Raw genomic sequence first — 18,203 nt, forward strand, 5'->3', positions numbered from 1 at the left:
CATTACCTTCTGTGATTTGGTTTTGCGAATGGCAGGATATCGGACCATTGCTGCTTGGCGTTATTGATAATTGCCGAGTGTGCCAATACTAGTGTGCTGAGCACCTATCAACATGGGCTTACTCCAGCAGGAAATTTAAGGCCTAGGAATGAATGTTCAGCTTCCCTAGAAGGCCGCGATGTTTATTTCCGAGGAAATAAGCAATTATATTTTATCACAGTGGCCAGAACTCACAGTAGATTTCTGTCTCTTTAAGAATAGATGCATTCTGGGAAAGCTGATTGTAAACTACATTTCTGTGAAATGAATCCACTTTTCTGTTGAGTTCCATTATAAAATCCTACGTGCAGGGCTCCTTAATTATCCTAATTTGTAAACATAATTGTAACAAACACACAGCTCTTAATTTATGTCAAGTACTGTCCTAAGCCCTTTACATGTATTAACAGGCATGACCGTACATTGTCATCTGCCCCAGACGGTCCTCGTTTATACTTTTTTTGCCACTATAATTAGTAATACAACCGCTTTTCACTCTCAAAAGTGTTCCCAGTTTGAATAATAAATTACACAGTTACTCTCATCTTAACTCATTTACTCCTCATGTAACCTTATTTAAATAGCCACATGCGGCTGGCTACCGTATCGGATAGCGTAGATCTGTACATGTGTGTCTTCCCAGGAAGCTGTGTGTATGGTGGACAGAGCCCTGGCTTTGGGACCTCAGAACCCAGGGGCAAATTTTGGTTTTGCAGTGCCAGCTGGGTGAGATTGGACAATTTACTAAATCCATCGGAGTCACAGTTTCTTCAATAAAGCAGGAGTAACAATATGTTGCAGATTTACTGTGAGGATTCAATTAGGAAAATGGGTGAAAAGTCTTGCTGCGTGATCAGTTTCAGCCTTTTATTCTGATTCCCCCCTCAGGCCAAGGTTTATTTGATTTGTCTGCTTAAGTTTCTGTTCTTAAATTTGTCAGCTAACCACATTCAATCTGAACCAATCTGAACAGTATTAAATTGGAAATCTAGGGGTGTGCAAAGAAATATGGATGCTACTTGGTTTTCTACGGAAAGGAAGGGGCTTGTTTTCAGGAATCTGCAGGTGTGGCAGGGAGGGAGGAGTGGATTATTTACCTCTTTCAGGAAAGGACAGGGTTTGTTTTTATTTTTTTAAAATGTATATGTGTGTGAGAGAGAGGGAGAGACAGAGCATGAACAGGGGAGGGTCAGAAAGAGAGGGAGACACAGAATCTGAAACAGGCTCCAGGCTCTGAGCTGTCAGCACAGAGCCCAACGTGGGGCTCGAACTCAGGAACAGCGAGATCATGACTGGAGCTGAAGCTTGATGCTCAACTGACTGAGCCACCCAAGTGCCTGACAGAGGTTTTCAATTGAAGGATGAAAGAGCAGGACGTAAGTCTTTTAGTTCTTGGAAGGTGAGCACTCAAGGTGGCAAATTAGATGCTGTTTCACTTCTATCTTGGAGATCAGTGATATCTTCTTGCTCCTCTATCAATAATAATTTGTTATGTGCTGTTATCTAAAAACAGAAATAGACTATATTTCTAACACAACATGACAGTGTTTAATGATACCAGCAGCCTAGGCAACGCGCCCTCATCTTTCTCCTGCTTGATAGCGAAACAGTGCTTGAGCTTTACGTGATTGTCAAAAGATACAAGATTTCCCAGTTCTCTCTATGATACTCTTCTTTCCAACCCAGGCCCTTTCCGCAAAGGGCTTTATGGTTATCTTCAGGGCTTGGGGGTGTCCTAAGGTTCAAGGCTACGGAAAACCACACATGTATCAAAAGCCTTTTAAAACCATGGTTTTGTTTTGTTTTGGGGCAGCTTAATTTAACTTTGTGGAAGTAAACAAAGACCACTCAAATGAGAAGAAGCAAAGGCTATTATTCAGAGCTTGCTACAGCAAGGGAGTTGGCCACCATCACCTGTGTTTCGGTAGAGACTCAAAGGCAGGCGGAGGAGTGGGAAAGCTTTGTAGTGGGGAAAAGGGAAGGCTTCAGGTGTGCTCCGACTGGAGGCTGGGGATACTGGAGGCAGGCTACTTAGAGCATACTGTGTGATTGGTTAGGGGGGCATGTTTGGCTCTCTCTGGCTGGAAGCAGGGACAAAAATTAGGGAAGCTCTCAGTAATTAGTCGAGTCCTGGCCATTTGGGGCCAATTCTTACAGAGGTTATCGTTTGGCTTCCTGGACTGTTTGCTAGAAATAATCATCTGACTTCCTACAAGTCATAGGACTTGTCCATAGCATGTTGGCTTTCTGGACTGGTTGCTGTAGATTGTGGGTCAGAGTTCTATTTCTATATGTATCTTGTGCGGCCACCACCTGTGTCGTATTCAATCACTTCTAGAATTTCTAACAAGATAATTATGAATGTATGTAGAGATGCTTTTTGAAGAATGATCCAAAGTATGGAAAAATGGAAACAACCTAAATTTACAACAATAGAGCTCTAGTTCAATAAGTTATGCTGTATCGATGTAATATTATATAACTACCATTTCTAGATGGTCAAGAAGAATATCTGATGTCATTAAATATTTATAATACTTTAACGTAAATATAACAGTTATAAAATCATATCTGTATTACAACTTAATTTTTGTGAAGAAAAAGTGTATATGCCTAGAAGAAAAGACAGGTATGGTATGTATGTATCAAACTGACTCCTGTGGCAGCGTGGTAGGGTTAAGAGTGATTTAAAATTTCTTTTCTCTGGTTTTAATTATACACAATTATGTGCACTGTTTTTATAGACAGAAAATTCCTGTCAATATGTTATTTTAAAGGGAAAAAGGAAAACAAATAGTCTGTATGTTGACATATGTAATGTACCCATTTAAGAGAAGGAGAGACTAAACTATGAGAAAGAGACACGAATAAATAGAAGATACGTGCAGCATGAGGGGTAGAGCTGTCTACGTTCGCCTTTCTGCAATTTTGTATGCGATATGATCACTGGCTAACGCTACTTGTTATGATAGCACTTTCTCACAAGCATGTCTCTTGAAAACTGAGAGCTTCTATCTTGACGAGCTGTCAAATGAAAGGCAAACATTTTTGGATCCAAGAAATTCTAATGGCAGTTTCACAAATGTGCCGGGAATGTTTATCTTCAGGACTCACATAGAAGCCAGCAGTGTTTCTCTAATTGCTTGAAGTCCAGGGATGAAAATCTTTGTTGTATACATAATCGTGTGATTTATACTGCAGGGAAGCTAACATAATTTTACTTTTTGTGGGCCCAGGCAGATCTTAGTGGGCTTTTCAAATAGCATGTCTTGAAAGGACCTGTAGGTTCAAACCACTCACTTGTGTTCTTCTCTTAGACAACAATTTACTCAGAAGAACATAACTCTTGACGTCTTTGGTCTTGGGAATACAGTGGTTTTTATAACCCTAAAACTGGCCGTTGGGGTATATCCTCAGAAAAGGAGGGGCTGACCCTTAGGGGTGGATTCCATTGTGCATCATGGTATAAGCTAAGGCCCTTATTTTGGTCAACTATTTAAAGAGGATTGCAAAAACTCACAGAATCTTTTCGTACCTATTGATTTCAGCATTCTCATTCACCTGAAATTATTCTCAGGGCAAGGAGCAGGTGTAGTATCTCACTGTGTCTTCCACGGTGCCAAGTACAGAGTGCAAAGTCGACTATTTAATGAATATCCACTTTATGAAGGGACTAAGTCTACCTTTACCTTGAAAATCTAGAGGTGGAGAATGAGTGACAAGGAATGACTGATAAGATTTTAAAGCGGTAAATGAGACATTGCTCCCAAGTAGTCAGGTTTGTTTACATAATTATTTTTTCATCTGATGCTGTCCATTTATGAGTTATGAACCTTTCAGGCCCGAGTAATCGAAATGGGTGATTTTCAATCAGCTGAGCCAGTGGTCACTGGGGTTATTTCAAGGGATTCCCTGAACCTAGAGTAGGTGATGTCCATAGATAGCTCAGTAACCTGCCTCTAACATATAAACTGTTTTTCAAATATACCTAGGTACTGTCATAATTGGTAAAAATAAAATTGATCAAAACACATTCTGAATTCATAGGAGCTGTGTAGATTTTCTGTCTATTCTTGTTTCAGTTTTGGTAACTTATTTCCAAGGGCTTTCACATTAATTTCTTATTTAACATTATGTTAACACATCAAATGATGTTTTTCAGATACCTGCTCCCAGGAGAAAAGGGAGGAAATCCAGGAACGTGAAAAGCCTAATGGACACAGTTCCAAACAAGGAAAACCAGACGTGCAAAGTCAAGACCACACTAGCACCAGCCCCGTGTTCACGGAGCCTGCCAAGATCACGACCCTGTGAGTCTAACTTACTTACTTAGCTTCATGTTGGGGCAGAGTGTGAAGCAGCCTCAGTTAGTGGCTGCTTCTGTTAATGGTTTGTTAAGGATAAGGAGGAGTTCCTAATAGTTCTTGAAACTTTTATATATGTTAAGTTTCCAGGGCAATAGACAAAGACAGATAATCTACAGGGTAACTTCCCAGCAAGACAGCTCCGTCTTGCAAGTTATCAGTGGGCCTGAAACATCTGTGCAAGATGAGATGTCTGTGGACGCTATGCATGTCTTCATCGACGAACACGGTAAGTCCTTAGAGCTTCTTAGTAACGAGGAAGAAGGGATAAGGCTAGTGGCTTTCTCATGCCCGTGTGGTCTCTTAGCCTCAGTACTAGACTTTGGAACAGGAAGACTTAGTCCTGCGATTTTCTCACATAGAATGTTCTTGACTTAGTCCTACGATTTGCTCACATAGAATGTTCTTAGAGCAGAGTGTGCTCCTTCCTGCCTCAGGGCCTTTGCACATAGCATGTCCCTGTACATAGCCCACAATGTGCTATTTATCCTTCATATCTTAATTCTAAAGAAAGTTCTTCAGGGAAACCTTTTCTAGGCTCCCCAGACTTAGTCAGATTCCTCTGCTTTTTGCTCTTAACCCCCTGTCCTTTTCCTTCTTTGATACTATTATAACTTCTAATTATTTATTGACCTATAATAATTTGATTAATGGTATTTTCCCCCTCACAACTGTGAACTTTAGGAAAGCAGTGCCTAGTACCTAGTAAATATTTATTGGATGTATGTTGAAAATCTGACCTTGATATATATTTTTAGTGCCTTGTCATAAAAAGGATTTAAAATAGCAAAAGAAAGAAAAAAACAAAGAGAAGGAAGGAAGGAAGGAAGGAGGAGAGGAAGAGAGGGAAGAAAGAAAGGGAAGGAAAGGGAAGGAGGAAGGAAGTAATGTTAAGTGGCAAGTTCAAAGTTCTATAGATAAGTGATATAGGCCCTTGTTTTTTGAGGATGGGTATTTGGCTTAAGACATCAATTAATGTTTTTTACACATCAATTAATGTTTGTTATTTTACTCTCAAAAGAATCCTGGTTTGGATAATGAATAATATGGTTACCCTATCTACAGATCAATCCTTTGTGGTCTGAAGTGCTTTTGCATCAACAGACAAAGAAGTCTTTTACACTTTAAAGAACAACATTAACACTTATATCAAAGCCTCCAGGGGGGCTGCGGTCTTCCTTATAAATGTATCTCTTGGTGGGAGGAACCTTCCAGTTGAGGTCCTGTCCTTCAGTCTACCTTCCAGCTGCTTATAACACAGTTAATTATGCTCCCGTGTTACCTGAAGAAGGTACACCTCAAACCTGTTCTGCGGAGAGACCATTTCCATTTACAAAGTGAACTGATTTTCACACCTCAATACCCGGAACCTCTTTAGCAGACTAATTTAACTCTGCAAATTAATTCCATCTCTTGCCATCCATCTCATTACTAGGCTGACACACTAGGCAGTGCTCTGTGCCCCTGCTCATCTGCGAATTCTGAGGTGGGGATGGTCTCATGACCTCCACGAAACAAAACCACATGCTTGATAAGCCTCTTTTAGCACATGATACAAAGACACATGGGCCTGGTATGTTTCATCATACTGACACATGATGAAAATAGACAAAACGATGAACTGAAAACAGTTGACCCTTGCCCAACAGAGCTTTGAACTGCACAGGTCTCCATATACGTGGTTTTGTTTGACTGTTTGTTTGTTTTGGTTTTTGGGGATGAATACGGTGCAGTACCGGAAATGTATTTTCTCTTCCTTTTGACTTTCTTAATAGCATTTTCTTTTCTCAGGCTTACTTTATTATATGAATACAGTATATAAAACATATCACATTCAAAATGTGTGTTAGTTGACTTTGTGTTGTGGGTAAGGCTTTCCCCGTTAATTAGTGGTTGAGGGTTTTTTTTTTTTTTTTAACGTTTATTTATTTTTGGGACAGAGAGAGACAGAGCATGAACGGGGGAGGGGCAGAGAGAGAGGGAGACACAGAATCGGAAGCAGGCTCCAGGCTCTGAGCCATCAGCCCAGAGCCCGACGCGGGGCTCGAACTCACGGACCGCGAGATCGTGACCTGGCTGAAGTCGGACGCTTAACCGACTGCGCCTCCCAGGCACCCCAGTGGTTGAGTTTTTAAGTAGGGAGTTAGAGTCATATGTGGATGTCCAACTGTGTGGGTGGTCGGTGCCCCGAACACCTAAGTTGTCCAAGGGTCAAATGTATATAAAAGTGAATTAAGAGATGGTGCAAATTAATTGATCAAAAGCAATTAAGTAATAGGTAACCGAGGCAAACTTGTCTCAGCATATTATTAGAGAGGTACGTCAAGAAGATTTTTTTAGTTACACATTCTGTGGGAAAATATAAAGAATGGACCTAGATTACCAACAATTATTATTAAAACAGTCCAAAATGAGTTCCTTCTGACTTGAAAAATGTATAAGCTGGAATGATCATATATGAATACTTGTCTAATATTCTTTGCTGAAATTTCATGATTTTCTAGGGGAAATTAGATCCTGTTATTTAAAGTCTGGAAATCAGAAAGAAGGCCCTTTACAGCATCAGCCATCAAATTATGACAGTTTCTCTCGTGCTCGGTAAGCGGAGGTCTGGTTTCTGGTTTGGGAGCTGTCGTGTTGCTGGGGGACATGTAAATTAGTCTGACTGCAAATGAAGTGAGGATCCTGGTGTAGAATGAATGTGTTAATCCGTTTGTAGGTGTCAAAGCATGTGGGTTTTGTGTGCGAGAAAAAGAAAATCTGATATCGCAGAAAAATAAAAAATAAACTGAGCCATTTTTGCAGTAGCCACGTCCAAAAATGAACGTAACATGTAAATATCAATAGAGAGGAATCGTGTGCAAACAATAGTGCTGCCTTCTGGTAGGATGACGGTGCAACACACGAACTTGTTCTTAAATTTGTCCTGAGGAATGGACCAGAAATGTAGTTCTCACCTGCAGTAATAATGGAAGCAAGCTCTTTTGTAGATTGATAATCTAAACATCTTTCTTATTTTCCTCCCTTCAGGATGTATTGAATAACTTCCTAAATTGTATTCTAAATGATGTTAATTAAGTTCAATATTGAATTAGCTTGTGCATCTGGAACATGCCCAGATTCACGGGCAAGCCGTAAATCTTACTAATGGCAGACGGAATTCATTGTTCATTCTGGACTTCAAGATTCTTTGAGGATAATTCACGTGGACACACCTCAGTTGTCTGCTCTTAGTGGGGAAGTACATTTATCATGTACGTTCCTTTAGAATTGCATGTATATTTGAAGATTTATGGGAGTCCTTTGTGGTGTGATTAGAATGCCTTAGGCGTCACGCCTGGAGAGTTCAAAGGGAGTTATAGGAACCTTAATTCCAGATCCTGCGGTTCAGTGGTCCTTCCCAGGGTCAAAGTTTCCTGCACAGGTGTGCATGGGAAATCCAAGGAGGAACCCCACGTGGGCCTAGAAGGAAGACTGTCTGTGTCCTTGCGGTCTGGTCTCCAGGTGGAATTTTGTCGTGTACCAGCCTTTTAGGCTGTTTCCTCATTGTTGCACTGCTGCTTAAGAATGCTGGTGTCAGCCATTCCGGCAGAGTTGATGGGTACTGTAGGTGGTGACTCTCCCAGGCCACGCTGTCCCAACTAGGCCCCAACCCTGAAGCAGCCTGCTGTATCCAGAGTCACTCCTGCAGGGAAACACGCATATTCTCCATCGCTGGCAGGCCTTCCACTCTTCCTCTGTCTCCCTCAGGTGCCCACGTTCTGGTCAAAATAGACAGAAGGGTGCCTGGGTGGCTCAACCGGTTGGACTTGATTTCGGCTCAGGTCATGATCTCAGAGTCTTGGATCGAGCCCCACATCAGGCTTTGCACTAAGTGTGGAGTCTGCTGAAGATTCTCTCTCCCTCTCCCTCTCTCTCTCCCTCTCTCCCCCCAGTTTGTGTGCTCTCTCTCTTTCTCTCTAAAATACAAAAAAAAAAAAAAAACCCAAAAAAAAAAGAAACACAACAAAAACCCAAAAAACCAAAAAGCCTGGAAAACAAAATAAAATTCTTCTCTAGCCAAAAGACACACAAAGTCCCCGTGCAAATGGAGGCCCAGGAGAAGAGGGAGGTTTGATGCACTCACCTCAGCCCCAGCCTCCAGGACATTCGTTACAGTGGCTTGATGGACATAGGCATCTAAGATGGCAGGTCCCTCAGACCAAATACTCAATTCTGCGAGAACACAGCGTGGAAAGCTGTCACATTATTCTGCAGTCCTCCGTTGCAAGCTGTAGTGTTTTTAAACTAAATTTAAAACAATTACAAGCCCCTTATTTTATCCCAAAATAAAGCTACCAGACTTTCTTATTTTTATTTTCCTGGGCAAATGTGCTTTACTTTCCCGCTCCGTAAAGCCTTTGATTGCCTTTGCCGGTAATGCCTGTTAGAATAAAGTCGCGTATCCAGAGCCTGAAAAAGTTAAAAATGTACAGTGTGCAAATGAGAACCAGAGAGAATGCTTGCAAGGTTTCCAGTAGGCTCCTCCTCCTTAGGTTTTGTCTCATGCAGAGCCACCCGTGAACTCGGGTTTTCCCCATTCATTGCCCTCTCTTTATTAAATTTCCCACAAGTCTTGCTTTCTTTCATCTCCCCTGCCTTTCCCCTCCAGACTAGAGCTCTTTATTGTATAACCTGCCCTCTATTTCCAGAGCTGTCAAGGCTTCGGTGTGCCACAGGGCACTGACTCGGAGCAAGAGAGCTTCCGGCCAGGTGTGGTTGCTAGGGCTGCTGAATGTGTGTGTGCTGAGCGCCCCCGAGAAGCCCTTGGACAGTCTCAGGTCTCAGTCCTTCCCGAGCACTGCCTTTTTGGCTACATACAACATTTAGACCCCCTTTCTGCTACACCTGAGAGAATCCGAGTCAAAAGGCCTCCTCACCATGGGAATTTGGGGTCATGTAACTGAGACATCTTGCAGACGTCTTCAGGGGTGTGGTTTCTCCTTCTCCATCTCTCTCCTGTTCCTGCGTTTTGACACCCCTCTCAAATACTGAACTCTGGTGGTCAGAAGATGCCTGTAGTAGCCCCGGGCCTTATGTCTTCTCTCAATCGAGTCCAGCAAGGACAACATGCTTCTCTCCCATAAACCCCAATATAAGAGTCTCATTGAGTCGGATTTGGTCCTGACTGGGCCACGTTCCCTGAGCCCAGTCACCAAGGCAAGTACTTGGCTTAGCTCTACGATCATGTATAGAAGTGCAGTCATAGGTTCCCTCTGAGAAAGGTTGGGGGTGGCTCTTTAGAGGTAAATTTGGAGCAGGGTGGATGGAGGCGGGGCAGCAAAAATCAACAGATGACCCCCGAGGATTCTCTGTTTCTGGTAAAAGTCATTCGATTAAACTAATTACTGAGCTTCTCTAAGGAGAATAATGATCAAGTTTTGTAAAAACAGCATTCCCCTTCAAGAAAAGCTTTATATTATTTCCCTGGTCATCACTAACATTTCTTGTGTGCAAACATGCCAATGGAGAGCTCTTGGCCCACCACCTCCCATGCTAAGTTCTAAGTCTTTGACCACCTGCCCTATCCCCAAGGTAATTTGGCAGCGAATTGGTTTTAAGAGAGCTGTACGAAAGAATGGCACATAGCCATGCATATCTTCTTGTGCTTCACAGATAAAATGGAATAGGATACATGTTTGCTCTCACATGTACAGACCATTGCTTGAGAATATCCATGTTCTCTACATTGCCTGTGCTTTGAAATAAGTTAGTTGTTCAGAAGGGACTTTGTTACGGGGTGTTATGGCAATTCAATGGCCCGTTTGGGCATAAGGGATGTACAGTGCTTCCTGTTTAATGCATGAGAACAAAACTCAAGTCGCTTCACTTAGCAAAATTATAGCGTTGAAGTGGCTCCCTCGGCTGTTCTAGAAAAGTGGAGAAGGGGCTGCCATCTGTTCCACTCATGCTCAGGAAAAACGGCTGAGTGCTATGCAGAGTCCCGTGATCTTCTGGACTTAAACTGCTCTCTGACGGGCTTATGCTAGATATTCAAACAGTCTCACAGTCCTCCCCAGACTTGGGGACAGTGGAAGCTATGCCATCCATCATGGGAGACTCGTTTCTTTGGGTTCGTAATAAGCCTTGGCTTTCATGGAAATTCGTGATGTAGTGATGATTCGGGTATCTTTGAATTGATGGTATGAAGGGACAACTTCTGTAAATAGGATAAAAGCAAGCAGGTTCAACTGAAATATTTTAGTCCCTACGTTAACGGACTACTGTGTGTTGGGGTGTGCACGAGGGCGAGTGTCCTCTGTCTCTAATGTAAAGAATGATACCAGAGCAGGGGCGCCTGGGTGGCTCAGTCGGTTGAGCGTCCAACTTTGGCTCGGGTCGTGATCTTACAGATGGTTTGCGGGGTTGAGCCCCACATCGGGCTTCGTGCTGACAGCTCAGAGCCTGGAGCCTGCTTCAGATTCTGTGTCCTCTCTTTCTCTGTCCCTCCCCTGCTCTCACCCCCCCTCCCCATCTGTCTCAAAAATAAGTTACAAAAACATTAAAAAAAAAATTGGAAAAAAAAAAAAAAAGAATGATACCAGAGCAGAAGGCAGCTGATCAAGTACAAGGCCAGCAGGTCAGGATTTTGCAAACTTGGAAGGGCCGGGTAACGCCTTGCACCTGTGTTCCAACACACCTGCAGGCTTTCTGTGGGAAGCAACATGATGGCAGTTCCAGGCCCCAAAGGGATCACTTCCCTGTAATAACTCTGGTCATGGCTGCCACCACTTGTTAAATATGTATTGTGTGCGAAGCACTCTGCTAAGTCATCAGTTGTCCAATTGTCAACATGACATGTGAGATTTGCTCCATTTCACAGAAGAGGAAATAAGACTGAGAAACATGCTCAACCTTCAGTGGCTAGCAAGTGGGCTCAGGACACTTGGGTCTTCGTCCCTAGTCCTCTGCCTCAACAGGGGCCACAGACTCAGAGCCCCGTGGCTCCCAGGCAGGTAGTGTAGACAGGGGAAGCAGGCCAGTGTCACATGTTAGGAGTGGCGGCTCCCACAGGCCACTGGAGGGCATTTATCTACTTAGGCCAACTCAGTAAGCCCGGCCCAACTGGATTTTCCGGTACTTTCCACAAGGAGCTAAAAATCCACATTTATTTGTAACGTTCTTTTTTGTTTAATGTTGCCAGTTTGAACTGGTTTGAAATACCACAGGCTACAGATGACACGTGTGTGGTTACTGTGGCCTGTGGACTACTGGCTGTCCAGTTCTGCTCTGAAGCCCAGGCCTTCACCCCACGCCCCGAGACTTCCTGTGGAGCAGCCCTGCCTGCAAACACACGCCTTACAGAGATGCCCTTACGTGGTCCCCACCGCCCGGGGCAGGCGTGCACTGAGCCTGCTCCCCCGCACCCCTGCGCAGCCCTGCCCCTCATCCCTCCTCTCTGCGAAGCCCACGCTGGCCAACCCTCAGCCCTTCCTCTCTAAGTGTCTGTCCTTCTTTACCTCAATTGCCCTCCTCCATTCAGTCCTACCCTTTGGAATAATCACCTCTCAAAGCACAAATTGCGATCTGCCTCTCTGTACTTCTTTATCTTATCAATCCCTACTGTGCAAACGAATCCGCTGCTCCATGTCAGAGGGGGGCTTATCACATTCTCCCTGGTACCTCATTTACTTGTGTAGGACTCCCGTCCCCCCTAGACTGTACTTGTCTAGAGAAAAGTGCCTCCGACCAGTGCCTTTAGAGCCCTCACTTAGCCCTCTGTAGATAGATGTTAAGTAAATTCCGAATTGAATCAAGTCGGATCATTGGAAGTGACACAGAGAGCCCAGCTGGAGTTCGGACAGTGCTCAGACCAGCTGGGCATTCAGCGAGAGGAGGTGACAAGCTGAATAGGAGAAGCGGAGTCAGGTCACGGGGGCCGTGAAGCCTGGTCGAGGAGTTCGCGCTGTGTTCTACCTGTAGCAGCAGGAGCAATTCGACCTATTTGTAGACAGAAGCAATCCGGTGAACGTGGGATCATCAAGACAACATCAGCACAAACTCCCTCACCCTGTGGCACTTGGAGTGAAAGAGCTGGAAACCCTAGCAGTTTGCCTGGTCATTTGATTACAGATTTGATTACCTTTTCCTTCTCGTAAGTGGGGAAATGGACCCAAAAAAGCCCCCAAACTGAAACTAAAAACAAACAAACAAACAAATAAATAAATAAAATGCAACCCTGCAGAATGACTATTCAAACCGCTGGACACAGAAATCAGAGATTGCGGCTGACATTAGATTTTCCTGTCTTGTGTTCTACCCATTCATGACTACATAGTTCTCTGTGTCCACATGGATGGGGCTGTAATGGGGCATCAGGTTTAGCACTGAGTAGCCTGCGCACGAGTGTTAGTCTTAGGCTGATCCAGGCTTCAGTTCTAACACTCACATGGACTTTTTGGTTGACATTGAACAACTTGCTTAACCATCTTAAGTGTCCATTTACTAATCCATAAATAGAAATGATATAGTAATTAATTCACCAGGTGGCTTTAAAAGTTAAACATAACAGGCATATATAGCACTTAGGACAGTACCTGCCACAAGGGTATTGTTATTATCTGCAAACAGAAGCAGTGGGGCCAGGGGCTAAACTTCACCGTGGCCTAATAGGGCAAAGCATCCTGACTTTACCTGGGTGGAGGCCTTCCCTCCAGTGCTTTTATGAGTTACTTTATGAGATTTTTAAGGCAGCTAAGTACTTTGTATGCTCTCTGTCAACCTGTTGAGTTCCAACATCTTGGCCTCTGTGGTAATTTTAGAATAGGTACTTTAATATTGTATCCTTGGCTTTTAATGCCATTAAATGTTGAGTTCTCACTACAGTAAATATAAACTTTGGTTTTGAACTTGGAAGGATTCCTAGTTAGGACTGTTGCTAAGCCATTCAGCCATGGAAGATATTGGAAAAGCAGCTTTTTCCCTGTAAGGCAACTTCAGTGGCTGGGATTGCCTCCAACTAGGCCATTAAACCATGGATCCTTATTATTGGCAAGAAAGCCATTCGTCTCTGCCATTGTTAAGTCCAGTTGCCACGTGACAGTTTTATATCCCGACTCCCAAGCATGAATAGGGAATTGTTTGGGGTGTAATTTCCATGTCTCTTTTGGGGGATTCCTGGAGGAAACCAGGAGAGGAAACAAATTTCCCTCCTTGGCCCCACTGTCATTGTGGGAACCAGCACATTTCTCATTAACTGCCAAAGAAATGTAAGCAGCGTTTTCCGGTTGTACAATAGCTGTCCGTAAAGCAGGTACCTTTGGTAACACTCTCTAACATAGCCCTGCTCTCCCCAGACACTAGGATGAGGGAACTCTGGCTTGAATTGCAGCATTTAGAATTGCTACTTAAAAAACTTTCAGAGGACAAATTCATTACCCAGCACCTAGGATTGATTCAGTAGCTCAGAGCCTAAAATGAGCTAATCTACCTAGAAAGATGTACTTATGAGTCTGCCCAGACAATCAAAGTTGATGTAGGCTCTCTGCTTAGGAAGTTGAAGTGTGTCTTGTGTCTAAAAGGTTCATTGCGGACTGAACTTTTTAAATTTCTTCTGTAGATCTTGCAAGTAAAGCTTGATAGGTTCTTTTCTTTGTTCAGCAAAGATTTACATTTCTTTTGTCTATAAATTCTTCCAAGTAACATAGCAGAGCTTTCTTCTGTGAAAGATCTACCACCGTGTTTCAGTATTAATCTAGCTTTTCTAGTGTCAGAAGCAGTCGGATGAAAATGCATGCAAAATGCATATTGTCCGGTGTCCAGTGAAATCTGATGGAAAGGCATAGTATTTTCTTTCATTTTGAGTCTCTGTTACTCAAAAAGTAGGCATAGTAGTCCACTGAATGGAAGACTCATTCTAGAGCATACTAGTTTATAGGATTTTTATTGGGGGATTTTTTTTTATTTAAGAAAAAAATTTTTTTAATGTTTATTTTTGAGACAGAGACAGAGCATGAGTAGGGGAGGGGCAGAGAGAGAGGGAGACACAGAATCCGAAGCAGGCTCCAGGCCCAGGGCTGGAGCACAGAGCCCGACGCGGGGCTCGAACTCACAAACCATGAGATCATGACCTAAGCCGAAGTCAGACACTTAACGCACTGAGCCACCCAGGTGTCCCCGGGGGCCTTTTTGTACTTCAACTTGTTTTTAATTGAAAGAGTAGAGTAGTTTGGGTAATAGTGTGCTGATTTATCTGGATTCACTTATATCTGGCTTTTATTTGCTTATGAATCATTGTAGTACATATCAAAGCAGATATGGTTCTGTTTATAAACTAGGTGTATTTTTGGATGCTGCTGAATCTCTAAACCCAGTGAGTACTTTGCTTCAAAGGTGGATCAGAGCCCTGTGCTTAGTCTTTCTTGCTTCTTCAGAACTCTTTTCTGTTGATATTACCAGCCCTTCTGACCCTTACCTCAGTAAAACTTCCCTCACTCATTGGGATCAATTCTGAGGAAAGCCCTTTCAAGCCACAATGAATGTACCTGGTTCCCAAAGAAGGCAAGGAGCAGAAAGTTGCACAAAAGAATTATCTCTTTTAGAACCCTCTGTTTTACATTAGTCAGAAGAAATATTGATCCCTGGTTTGGAAAATCTGAGCTGGAGTATCAGGCATTGAAGTTAGTCAATTAGGTCTTCAAAACGTGGAGAAAAATGTGAATTCCCCCAATGTTGGATATGCTCAGTGCTATGTTCCATTCAAGCACAAGTTGAAAATGTCAATTCTAACTATAAATCTTTGAGAGTTTGCATATAGCTGCATTACTATGTTGGCTTGTATAGTGGAGAGTTATGTGTGTACTGCTTTAAATAAAACAAACAAACTTTGGGGGGATCTAGGTGCCTTTGATCACATAGAGGTGGAAGTGATCTGGAGGAAGCACAGAAGCATCCAGAGTTTCAAACTCTTTGAAGAGTTTCTGCCATTTCCAAATTTCTGCCCCTCCGTCTTTTGTTTTTTTAGTTCTTATCTCTGATCCTTCCACTCTGGTCCTTGTTTCGCTTTTCTGGACACTTGACAGAGAGATGAAGTTTTCATCCAGGCACAGAGTCATAAAGATGGAAGGGTTAGGTTGATTCTAGAGACTTCTGTTCCGAGGCACCTTCTCTGACTCCTTGGGAAGGCCTGCCACACTGTTTTGGTGGCCATAGCCCCAACTGCCACACGGTGGCAGTAGACGCCGTGCCCGAGGCCCTGTCTCTCTCCTTTTGCTCACGTGCACAGATGGATTTTACTGTCCTGTGAGAGCTGTTTGCAGACTCTCAATCTAGAATCCCCGTTAAAGTTCCAAATAAAGGTTATCGTTTTTAAAACAAGGCTGCTTTATTTAATTATCCTACATACCAAGCACGTTGCTTGGCTGTGAGTTCCATTTTCAGGCTGCCCCTCTGGGTGACTTGTTCCCATGTGTCCCCCGGGGGGGAGGTCTGAAGAACAGGAAGGACCGGTAGAGAGAAGGGTCCTCTTTCTCTAGATGGTGGGCCATAATTTTGAGATCCCGGGAAGACGAAGAATTTCAGGAATTCTTTTTTTCCACGGTGATGGGAAAATGTAGAAGAAGCACATGTATTTTCATTATTTGTTGCTTGCAGAGTCTAAATGAATGAAAGCTGGGGAGTACAATATGGTGGAATGTTGTCCCCATCAATCTGAGACTCAGCTCTGCCCATACAAGAGTCACCATTCTGGCCCAGACTAGCACCTAGCCCCTAGTCACCTTTATATCCTCCTAGAGGCTGCTTCTTTGGTAGTTTCTGTCACCAGCCACTCTTTCTGTTATTGTCCTGAGCCCAATCTAATTTAAGTCAACTCAGCGACTCCATCACCCTGAACCAAACTAATGTGCCAGCGATTAACCAGAGAGAAGGTGATCGAGACCAGACCTGCAGGTATTGTCCTCTGATAGTTCAGAGTGTAGTTTTATTACAGGTTTGGAATATTGCTGTTTCAGGGAAGGAAATATCTCTTAAAATTCAGCCTTTTTTTTTTTCACATTATGTTTATTCACGTGAGGGGAAATCTCCGGCCTTAAGTTAGGAAAACAGAGATGTTTTAGATGATTGCAGAGCCCACGGTGCACAGTTAAACAAGGGCCAAAAAGCAGTGGATTGTCTGAGAAGAGTAGAAGAATAAGTCTGAGAAGAAGCAGAAGGTAAGCAGGCATTCTTTAAGGACTGGTAGGGAGACTTCTGTCTGCTCTGTGATTTTTGTGACATCACAGCCTCTTCGGTTCTTGATTGGGAAGCTGGTGAACATCCATCATGACTACAACATCAGGACCCCAGAGAACAACATTTAAGCAAGGGGAGAAATCTCTTCCAGTTGAACAGTGCCGACTGTAACATTTAATCATCTCTTCCTGGCCAGATCGGAAGCCCGTATACACGTGTGATACAGGTTTTCTGGTGAGGCCACACCGGTCATAAAGCTAGGACAAGGATCTTTTTTAATATCATCATGCTTTGTTTAGAATACTCAACTTTTATGAAAGAAGTTAATGAAGAGGGAACTTAATAAGCTGTTGGAGTCTGTTTTTTTTTTTATAAAATAAAGAGGATTGAGTGTGAGTAGAGGGCAAGACACTCTTCCCCCATTCATGCTAACAGAAACAATTGGAGGTAATGTTATTTGTATGAAATGCATAGGGGTCATGTTGCTGTTTCATATGAGAATAAACAAAGTCGGGTCCCATATCCATAGAAGGAAATAAATAAGGTATGGTTAAGTGTCTAATACGTGGGAGACACCATTTAGTGGTTTACATATCTAGTCTGATTTGATTCTCACAACCCCTGTGCAGGAGATATCTTCCCTATTTTCTAGGTGAGGATTGGGGATAGGACGACAAAGGCTTGTAGTCACAGATAGTGATTAGTAGAGCAATAATCCAAGCCTCGTTCTGCTTAATTCTAGAACTTATCCAAAAGATTTTTGAAAAGAAAACCAAACCCTAGATTTTAACATGAGATTTTCAAATGGCTTCAATAAAAAAAAATAATGTTATTTGTTGTTATTATTACTTTACTGCTGGAAACATGCTAAGTAATCTGCAGATATTAAGCTGAGGTGTGTTGACCCTTCCTTTGTATGGTGTTTCCTGGCACGAAGCAGCAGCAACGGGAGGCTGGCTCTAACAGCCAGTCCTTAGTTCATTTCAGTTGGCAATAGAGGGCGCTATTCACTTTCTAAGATTTTCTCAAAGAAGCACACGTGTCCATCCGGCTCCTGCCTGTTTACAGTCATCACTTACATTATTGACAGCGCAATCAGATTAACCTTTTGATTTCTGTGAAGTTCTGGCACTTGCCAGAGTCTGCTGGCATTTGCTGAGATTTAGATTTCCCCAAATTTGTACGAGCGAGGCACTCTCGATCCTGTTGTGTTCGGCTATGCAACAACACGATTACAGGACGTGGTGGTTTCTGTACGAAGCAAGAAAGTCTGAGTGCACGTTGCCTTTATAAATCTAACTGCTTTTTTTCTTTTTTCTGTTAGTTAAAAGATGTTACACCTCTGCCCCAGACAGGAAGCACAAGCACAGTGTGTGCAACAGTCATCCAAATAACGGAAGGATAGGATTTTTAAGTTTGAAGCTCCATGTACTTCGCGCTTTGCTCCTTCACTCCTGACTTTAACATGCAGCGTTTCCTGAATGGTTCTTTATCAGAGTGCCTCTACTGAATGCACCATCAAGTAGTCATAAGTGATGTCTGAAAATGTAGAGAGATGTGCGTGTATGTATGTACAGTGGAACTATTTTA

At 43.0% G+C, this 18,203-nt stretch overlaps 1 protein-coding gene across 1 annotated transcript in view; it reads left to right on the forward strand.

The window, feature by feature from the left end:
• Window positions 1-18,203, forward strand: part of LOC125147565 (pecanex-like protein 2) — a 291,684-nt gene that overhangs the window by 22,386 nt on the left and 251,095 nt on the right. Inside the window, exons 8-10 of the mRNA XM_047824659.1 lie at window positions 4,202-4,349; window positions 4,487-4,632; window positions 6,908-7,001. Of these exons, the coding sequence (XP_047680615.1) occupies window positions 4,202-4,349; window positions 4,487-4,632; window positions 6,908-7,001 (388 nt within the window). The remainder of the gene's footprint in view (window positions 1-4,201; window positions 4,350-4,486; window positions 4,633-6,907; window positions 7,002-18,203) is intronic.

This window comes from Prionailurus viverrinus, chromosome D2, assembly GCF_022837055.1.
Source record: "Prionailurus viverrinus isolate Anna chromosome D2, UM_Priviv_1.0, whole genome shotgun sequence".
Classification (NCBI taxonomy): domain Eukaryota; kingdom Metazoa; phylum Chordata; class Mammalia; order Carnivora; family Felidae; genus Prionailurus; species Prionailurus viverrinus.